The sequence below is a fragment of the Dendropsophus ebraccatus genome, chromosome 15, assembly GCF_027789765.1.
Source record: "Dendropsophus ebraccatus isolate aDenEbr1 chromosome 15, aDenEbr1.pat, whole genome shotgun sequence".
Lineage (NCBI taxonomy): Eukaryota > Metazoa > Chordata > Amphibia > Anura > Hylidae > Dendropsophus > Dendropsophus ebraccatus.
The window spans coordinates 64,042,136-64,052,135 of record NC_091468.1 but is presented as its reverse complement, the minus strand read 5'-3'; the positions used below and the strand labels follow the sequence as shown (position 1 = coordinate 64,052,135).

The 10,000-nt window shown below is 42.5% G+C and overlaps 1 protein-coding gene across 2 annotated transcripts in view; it reads right to left on the bottom strand.

Moving 5' to 3' along the window:
* ARID1B (AT-rich interaction domain 1B) overlaps positions 1 to 10,000 on the bottom strand; it is a 316,413-nt gene that overhangs the window by 18,852 nt on the left and 287,561 nt on the right. For both annotated transcript variants that reach the window (XM_069955438.1, XM_069955439.1), the window contains 2 exons: positions 2,995 to 3,133; positions 2,708 to 2,874 (listed from right to left, as the gene is read on the bottom strand). In XM_069955438.1, coding sequence (XP_069811539.1) covers positions 2,708 to 2,874; positions 2,995 to 3,133 — 306 coding nt within the window. The remainder of the gene's footprint in view (positions 1 to 2,707; positions 2,875 to 2,994; positions 3,134 to 10,000) is intronic.

The window sequence follows — 10,000 nt, the reverse complement described above, 5'->3', positions numbered from 1 at the left end:
CGTTAAGGCCCCTGTGCAGTGTTCAGACAAGTGAGGAATAGGAGAAATTCTGCCAGGGCCATTCCTAATGGTGAAAAGGGCGGGGAGGAGGGACGGAGAGGTGGTGCAGGCCTAGGGCACAGATACTATAGGCCACACCAATTTGACACTGGGCTGCGAGTCTAAAAGTTGTTTTTTAGGACAATAACTGCATCACCTGCTGAACGGACCCCAGGACAGATCTTGGATTAAAAACAGCTATCCGCAGGTACAAGCGGATTGGGGGGGGGGGCAGATTGTGGGTACAGAGTCGCTTTAATCCTAAATACAATAACTGATTTTCAGTAAAACCTGTTATAAATGGCGGACTGAGGATAATAACAAATCCCTCCCGTTATCCTGATAACCCTACTACGCTCGGCTGCTTCGGCACCCCCTTCCCCTATTCTGCTATGTGAAACTTCAGGAAAAGATGTTGAGCAATTCAAGTACTAAATTTTGATTGTTGCACCTCAAGTAAATTAGGAAATGTGTGTTCTCAATCAGCGCTCGCTGATTACACCCTCATACTTCCTATCAAATATTATAACATTGATTAGAACAGGCTTTGAAGCTGGAGGAGGATGGGTAATTTCTTCCATATCATTAACATGGATATATTATGTAATGCGAGCCGTGCACAAAGAACCCCCCAACCCCACCCTCCCCAAAAAGAGAGACAGAAATGGAGCAAGGAAAACACATGAGAACAATAACACCACAGTAAAAAAAAACAAAAAAACACACTGCATGCACCAACAAGTAAAAATATATATGGTATCCCACCTTAAAGGGGTACTCCAGCAAAAACTATTTTCATTCAAATCAACTAGGTGGCAGAAAGTTATATATACTTGTAATTTATGTCTATTTGAAAATCTGCAGTCTTCCAGTACCTAACAGCTGCTGCATGTCCTGTAGGAAGTGGTGTATTCTTTCCATTCTAACAGTGCTCTCTGCTGCCACCTCTGTCCATGTCAGGAACTGGCCAGAGCAGGAGTAAATCCCCATAGAAAACCTCTCCTGCTCTGGACAGTTCCTGACATGGACAGAGGTGGCAGCAGAGAGCACTGTGTCAGACTGGTAAGAATATACCACTTCCTGCAGGACATTCAGCAGCTGATAAGTACTGGAAGACTGGGGATTTTTAAACTGAACTAACTTTTAGAGAGCAATTGATTTGAAAGAAATAAATAAGCTGGAGTTCCCCTTTATGGCATACTTGCTTTACTTTAGTTAAAATTTTAAGGGGTTTTGGTGTGTAGGCTCTGCCTCCTCACTTGGGTGAAGCATGCCACTATTTTTTGTCAGACTGTATAGAATCTTATAATAAGAAATATCCAAAGGCCTCTAAGATATCACCCATGTCTATGGCGTCTATTACAGCCAAGTGCACACTGCAGATCTAAAACCAGCGCTGCAAGCATAGCAAACAAATCTAGGCAACGGCCACCATAAGGCAAAATAGAACGTAACACTATATACTGGTCTATAAGTTCCTATCACTGTACAAACACTTACATGAGGCCTTAAAGAAGAACATTTTTTTTATATAGATTACTCATCAGCTGCAGGAAGTGGTGTAATCTTTCCAGTCTGACACAGCGCTCTCTGCTGCCACCTCTGTCCATGTCAGGAACTGTCCAGAGCAGGAGAGGTTTTCTATGGGGATTTGCTCCTGCTCTGGACAGTTCCTGACATGGACAGAGGTGGCAGCAGAGAGCACTGTGTCAGACTGGAAAGAATACACCACTTCCTGCACAGCATACAGCAGCTAATAAGGATTTTTTAATAAAAGTAAATAACAAATCTCTGGCACTTTCTGGAACCAGTTGATTTGAAATAATTTTTTTTTTCTGAAATCAATAGTACAGGCTATTTTAAGAAACTTTGTAATTGGGCTTATTAGCTGAAAAATGCATTTTTATCATAAAAAAGCAGTTTGAAGCTCTCCCCCCTGTCTTCATGGTTCCCTTATGGAGAGGGGAAAGGTTTAGGGAGATGAGGCATCAAAACAGGACAATAAAGAGTTAATTTACAACTAAATCACCTAACTCCTCTAAAGTCAGCCCTGACCTCTCCGACCTCTGAATACCGGCTTTCGTACAGCTCCCGCTGTGTAATGCTTTGTTCTCTGCTCGCGACTAATCTCCCTCCTCCCCCCTCCCCTCTCCATAGGTTACACAGGGCCCGACTAATGTAAAAGAGTCGAGATTTCCTGATAATGAGCAGTGACTGTGAGAGAGGAGGGAGGGGGGACCTGGGGAAAGGCTTTTTGAATGCAGATAATGACAGATTTGCCTAATAAACCCAATTACAAAGTTTCTTAAAATCGCCTGGACTATTGATTTCTGCAAAAAAATAAAAAAAATAAAAAAAACGACAGTGACAGTTTAAGCTTGTTATTAGTGACACAATGAATGTAGCCATTCCAGTTAGAAGCATAGAGGAATTTTTACAGGCCATTAATGAAGAGATGCTGCAAGTAGCGCCATTTTATTAAAACCACTGCCAACATGAACTTTGCACTGAATACAACAACCGATATCCACCGTGCCACTGTCCTCTACCACATGTCATGTGACTGCAAGCAAAAAGCCAATACACTGGAAGTAACACAAACCAAGCTGGAGAGAGAAGAAAAAACACTGCACAATGAGACAGAGGAGAAGGACCTTTCGGCTCATACCTTTTCTCATACCACTGAAAGGGTCTTTGTTAGGCTCATATGGCATCCGGCCCATCATGTCTGGTACATTCATCCCTTGTTGGTAAGGGGCATTAGGCGTAAGACAATTGCGCTTGGGGAAACCTGAATCATCAGAAAATGGATCTTGCACACTCACTGCACTGTTCCTATTGAACACAAAAAGTTGCACAAGTGGGAATGGAGGAAAAAAAAAAATAAGATGATCTGTTTAACTGCAACTTGGCACAGATCTGCATGAAAGGTTATGCAAATGTAAAAGCACATACCTGCCACCGGGCATAGGCTGTATCTGACCGTGTGGGGTTGAAGCAGGCGTTGGCGGTTTTAAATCGCCTGGCATCTCAGCCATGGAGTTACTACCCGTGGACTGAGGAGTATGTGGCCCTTGGAGAGATCCAGAGTTGGCTAATAAAAAAAAAAATGTGGCCAGAAAAAAAAAAATAATTAATTTTAACTCACTAAATATTTTTACTAAAGAAAAAGTGAAGAAAAGTCCATCGATAAAGAACACAAGGATAAGAGCAAACATCGAGACACCCAATAATCTCAGTCCTGGTCAACCCAAACAGTCTGTACCCCTCAGCAAACAACATTGTATGCCACAACACAAAGCAACCAACTTTAGTAACAGATTTCACCGATTAATAGAAGGAACAAAAGGTTTACTATAATAACAACAACCAGGGGCATAGCTAGGATTCATGGGGGCCCCTAGCAAAAAAACTGTAAAGGGCCCCCCTCCCCATAACACAAAGCAATGCATATATATATATAGGCTCGGTAATGTGGCCAAAAAATTTAATCTCTTGTGACCAGAAAAGTTACTGGCAGAGCAGGGAGCCAATGGCTGCTAGTCCTGTCAGTCCACTGTATTTAAACCATAAGGGCCCATTAGGAGCCATTATGGTTAAATACATACTGTAGGTGCAAAAGCAGACTGCCTTCTGCTTAACCCCTTATGTACTGCAGTGTGTGGCTGACCCAATGTTCTCTTACATGGTGCAACACAAAAAAAAAAAAGAGTTAAAAAGGAAGACAAGGAGATCTCTGTTTCACTGCTCCTGCACTGATAACCCCTGACCTCTGGATGGAGCTCCGCACATTTTTCTACTTAATTGCAGCGGCCGGAGAACATAGGTTAGGGGTTATCAGAGCAGTGAAGCAGAGATCTCCTTGTCCTCTGCTTATTAACCCTTTTTTGTGTTGCAGCATGTAATTGAACACTGGGTCACCTATACACTGGAGTGCATAAGGGGTTAAGCAAGCAGACACAGGACAGGTCTTATTTTCCCAGTGCATCCCTGGGCCCCCCCTCCCCCACAGGCCCCATAGCAGCTGCCTACCCTGCCTCTATGGTAGCTACGCTACTGATAACAACCAGTTTGATATAACACAAGTTTATGTGCAGGAGGGTATTGCAGGACTAGAGGGTAGATATATATATTTTATTTCTATTACCATACAACATGCTATTCAAGCAGTGGAAAAAGACGTTCATTGCAAAGTATTAGGTTAGGGCCACACTGTGTTTTTGCAGTCCGTTTTTTTTCATCTTTTTTATGCAACAACAAAAAAAGGATGAAAAAACAGATGCATTTGTGTGCATCGGTTTTGATCCTTTTTTTTTTTCTATTGGCTTCCATTATAAAAAAAAAAACAGGGATTGAAACATACTTTTTTTTAGCATACACAAAAACGTGGCTGACCACATTTTTTGTAGAAAACGGATGGGAAAAAACAGACTGCAAAAACACAGTATGAACCCAGCCTTATTATTTAAAAAAAAAAAAAGTGATCTAACAACCTATACATCAGAGCTGATGTATAGGAGGGCCCTCTAGCCTATAGACGGCATAACATGGTGAGTGTCCTTATACTTTGTTTTCTATACATACTTCGAGTATCAGGGAAATTTTGTTGCTCATTATTTGGTCCATTACACAAATGAATCACTAAGAGGGAGATTTATCAAATTGCACCTTTTATTTTTTTAAAGGTCTCTGAAAAATAAAAGCTGGAATCTGAATAGTTGTTGTAGCTAACATTGCACCCTATCCTCACACACCTTCAAAATGACGGACGTTTTATAACAACAAATATATTATTTGTATAATAACGGCTGTTGTTATAAAATAATGGCCGTTATTTTTTGGTAATATAAAATAAAAATGGCCGTGATTTTGACTGTGTGTGCACATTGCCTGATGCTGTATGATATACATTGCGGTTCTGGTATATTGTCTAACAATCCAAGCTCCTTTATTTGGTCTTTGTCCGTCGATTGGGAAGGAACATTACAGTGACGTTAGCTGCTACATGTATAACACTGCAATGTATCGGCATAACTCATACCTATCATGGATCCTAAAAGCAGGGGAGGTAATCCTCATTTAGGGTCAGCGGCTGGAGATCTGCAGATTGTTCTTGTTCTAGGCTCCTATGGCCTCAAGAACCAGTCATGTATAGCAAAAACGCAAATGAGAATTACAGAGCCATTCAGTCCTTGTATAGAGACGATTTAGGATTCTTCGTCTTTATCAGTACAAGACAAAATATGGCCTTATAGAACTGAGCTTAGGGACTAAGCTATTTATTTTTATTTTTTAAAGAAATTAACAGGGGGTTGTGATCGCAAACAGTTTTGCAATATATTCTCTTTATTTCTATATTTGAATGAGTGGTATACATTTTACATAAGGCCACTAGGTGTCTCCCTCACTGCACATGTGTACAGCTGCTTGCTGGGGTTGCTCGCATTGTATGGTCAGCTCTCCCCTCACACAGCACCAAAACCTCAGTAACCACACAATGACATTATACATAACACAGAGCGTTGTCTCCTGGTAAGCTGCAGAGCTGATAATAGAATTAGCAAAAGTTAATAATATAATTAGTCTAAGTTAACTGCATGATGGACAGGTGTCTTTCCTTGTGTGAGCGCAGAAAGGACTTGTCTTTGGTCTTTTTTTTTGAACAGAGAAAATACCAAATATCAGCACATAGGGAGCATGGAGCACAGTTTGGCCGTATGAATAACGTTGATTTAAACATAGAAAACTGCAAAACTGCTCATCTGCACAGCCCCAGCCTCCCGTCACCAATACCGGCCCATCTAATTTATGAACCATCAGATATTTGTTTTATGTCACTATTTCCAAAGACCTCTGGCGAGTAAGCCGCCCCCCTTGAAGCTCAGACAATCCGCCGGTAATATCAGAATAATTCTTTCGTATGGAATCTGGAAGTTTATACATATTTTAACAATGAAGTCGGCACAATTTCCAGCTTTGACGGCTCAAAGCAAGAAGAGGAAAAAGAGATGTATCCAGTCGTGGCCGGCTACGCGCACCCTTCCCCAGTAGTCCCAGATCCGTACGATAAAGTAAACAAAAAGAAGGTTATGATGGGTTAAGTACATTGCATTTTTCAGCCTCTGCAGGCAGACACCATGCTGGGAGGATAATTTACACAGCATGAACCTACTGGCCTAATTCTAGCTGAGGTGGAGAGATGGGGTGGGAGGAAATCGTGAGAGCTTCGAGACGTCATGGATTCAGCTCAGAACAGAGGTCACAGTGAGGACATCTTTGTTTACAAACCCAGGGAAGCCCATTCCCCCCCCCCCCTTCTTCCTCTGGGGATTCCCTGTTGGCTCCTTGACAGATTCTGTGACATCACCTGTCAGCTAAGAATAGAAAATCCAGCCAGCCACATGTCAGCAAAGATGGATGGGGTTGTGGTAGCAGCTTACTAATTATGACCGGCTTCTCAGCTGCGCTTAGAATGAAGCCTTTCTTCCCCGTCTCTGAAGCTTTGCTCTCAGTGAAATGCGCTTTCCTGATCCGGCATGCAGCTGCCAGAGGCTAATAGCATGCACACAAAGCCCAGGTCCAGGGGAGGAGGGAGCCGGTCTGATGAGAGGGAGAATGGGCCAGCACAGGGGGTGCGGATGCCAGCGTCTCACTCCAGCTTAAACACATGGGATACTGGGCGGTCAAATGTCCTACAAGCTTTAAAGGCTTACCCATACTGATCAGGTAGAGCGGCGAGCTCAAAGCAACCTACCGGATAAGAAGTCATTCACCGGTGGTCAATGAGGCTTTTTTTTTTTTTAGCACCATGTTACGAAATAATTGTATGCTAGTGCATTAAAGGGGAACTAGGTTAGACGAATCTTACCTGCTGATATGTCTCTAGTGCACAAAAGACGCCGAGGAGGAAGGTATGTCTCTTACTTTACTCCTCAGCGCCGTTCCAGTGGAGTTAGTTGTTTGCTCCATGACCCGATGAATAATAAACGATGATAAACGAGCACCGATCTAGCATTTACTGGGCCTATTTTACACGGCCCGATAATAGTTTAGCGAGGGATGCATGGGCATCGTTACCGATTAAACGCCATACTTTACCTAAACATGTTGCAGGTCTTCTCCTGCGCTCCTTCTTCCTCCCGGTCCTGCGCGCAGCAGCAGCATCGGTGCGGCCTGTCTGAGCTGACAGACCGCTCAGCCAATCACTGGCCGCTGCGGTCCTGGCCAGTGATTGGCTGAGCAGTCTGTCAGGTAAGACAGGCCGCACCGATGCTGCTGCTGTGCGCAGGACCGGGAGGAAGAAGGAGCGCAGGAGAAGCCCTGAAACATGCTTAGATAATGTATGGTGCTTGTGAAATTGTCGGTCGCCCACCGTGCATCGCTATTCCATGCAGCGATGCACAGTCTGTGCCCGATGATTTTAGGGTTGAACCTAAATAAACGATCATCGGCTGATCGTTGTCTCTATTCCACGGATCAATAATCGGCCGATTATCATTCTGTGGAATAGGACCCTAAGACTGTAAGAACACTGGGGCACCCGTTAGGGGCACTGCCTGCCCCCATAGCACCAATCCAGCCTGCCCCCAGCCAGGCCAATTCGGCAGATTATCGCTCCGTGTAATAAAACCAATGATCAGCCGATGACAATGGTCATAAGTGGATTGTGTCTTAAGGTCGACCACACATCGCTAACCGTGTAACAGCTATGCGCGTCTGATGAATGTGTAAAGAAAATAATAAAGTATATATGTTACTTGAAAACTGGTTTACTCCTGGGCCTTAAAGGGGTTATCCAGCGCTACAAAAACATGGCTGCTTTTCCGCCTTTCTTGTCTACAGTTTAGGTGTGGTTCGCAATTAACTCCATTTACTTCAATGGAACTGAGTTTGAAACCCCACCTAATCTGGAGACAAGAGAGGGGGGAAAGTGGCCATGTTTTTGTAGCACTGGATAACCCCTTTAAGACTCCTAGATAGAGGGAGACATTGACTTTCCTTGCATTGCATCTCCTTTCTTCCTAAATCACACATACACCTATATTAGAGACAAGCCTCTATGGCATCTACTAAATGTATGGGAAAAGATCAGGTAAGACTTGTGCTCTATTATCTGTGTTGTATTATAAGCCATATTAGTTCGGATTATGAAATATTGATGGCGAATAAATACAGGGATTGAATACTGGAAGTAGAAGAGGGATTCATGCATAAGAATCTATGGATGAGATGCAAATAAGCAAAATCCCCCCCCTCCCTCCTGGGACAAGTGCTCAAGGACAGAATTGTGATAGTGCATAATTGGAAATAAGAACAAGTGCCGCGCTCTGTTGGGATGTGAATTTTGTACTCCGAAAGAACCCGCTTACTGTGAGAGAAAGTAGAGGGGGAACACGGGCTTAAATTTAATGAGAAAATAAGGCGCAGTGCCGTCGGAATATGTGGCGCTGCAGTTTTCCTTAATTTACAGTTATTGAGTTACATTGTTTATTTACAAATAATAACATTAATTTACATTGTTTCCAAAATAAATCCACCGTCATCCTCTGGCAGAGAAGTAATAACCCTGCTTTATGTTACCACAAGGGCGGTGAAAAATTACTGTAATTTTGAAAAGATGCAAAATCCCAAATATTCTGGCGCTAGTAGTACAATATCTTCCATCTCTCCTGACTGCTCCACTGAATCCTGAATAGATTAGCTCAATATAGAAGCAGTGGATCTATATCCAGAGCACATCTGCACAGTAGTAAAGCTCTGCGAGGGTGGCCTCATTTTCTATCTCCACAACGACTTAAGAATTATTATGACCTAAAGAAGATGTCTTCCCAGAACAACAAGAACACTTTTTTTTTTGGTTTTTTTACACACTTCTTGTTTTGCACCCAGGTATTCTGATAATTAATCATTTCAACGTCAATGGTGCATTATGGAACATGCAATATGCACATCCCATTAGGTCCTCGAAGTTTGGCTTTTGGATGAAACCAGCGCTCAATGTTTGAGGTTGGGGAGCAGCATAAAATATTATACTTGTTTTGTATATGTAACAAAGGGGGGGGGGGGGTCAACGGTGAAGGTGGTGGAGGAAGAAAGTGACATCAGGAAGAAATATGTCGGCATGGTACAGTCATCCCTGCTCTGTATAACCTCAAATGACCCCAAATAAGAAAACTTTTCTTCTAATCATGATACTAGAAGTCCGGTGTCCTGATGTGGCAACTGCAGCAATCTCGATGGACTGCTAGTGTGTCTTGCAAAAAAAAAATTATTTTTAATTTTTATTTCAATTAAAGATCTTTTAAAGGGATGAAATATACAAAAACAATTAAATAGGTTTTGTTTGTGCGTGAAATATAACTGGCAGTCAATCGATCATTTGTCGTCAGTTATCAACACATAATGGGCTAGGGTAACCAGGTTAACCACTTCGTAAAATACTCTAGTTTCCCATTGATTTTAATGGGGCTTGTTACTTGCGTTTAGCACTGTAGTATTAAGAAATACTCGACTCTAGTAACGAGCACTCAAGCATTTTACTACTCTAACAGCTGCACTACTACTACTCCCTGCACCTTATAAGAACGGTTGTCAACTCTTTAGCGCAAATGTTTATCTGGTTCAGTCAATGGAACCATATGCTGATGTTTTTACCGGACCAATTATACTTTGCATTGACATCTTTCACTGTAGCATAAAATGTATAGGAAAACAAAACATAAAAAATATATTAGCGGTGTGCGACAGCTTGAGACAGCAGCCGGCAACGGGCTGTATAGTGTATAGTATTTGAGAAGGAGTTAAAGAGGAATTCCACAAATAATTTACTTTTCCCCTATGCAGGGAAAGTAAGAGATTGCAGGGGGTATGACCTCAGTACCCACCGCAGATCTCCGTATTGGGCCCTATTCATTCATATAGAGCCGACGGAAAGAGCCAAGAACAGCGCTCTTCCGGTCTA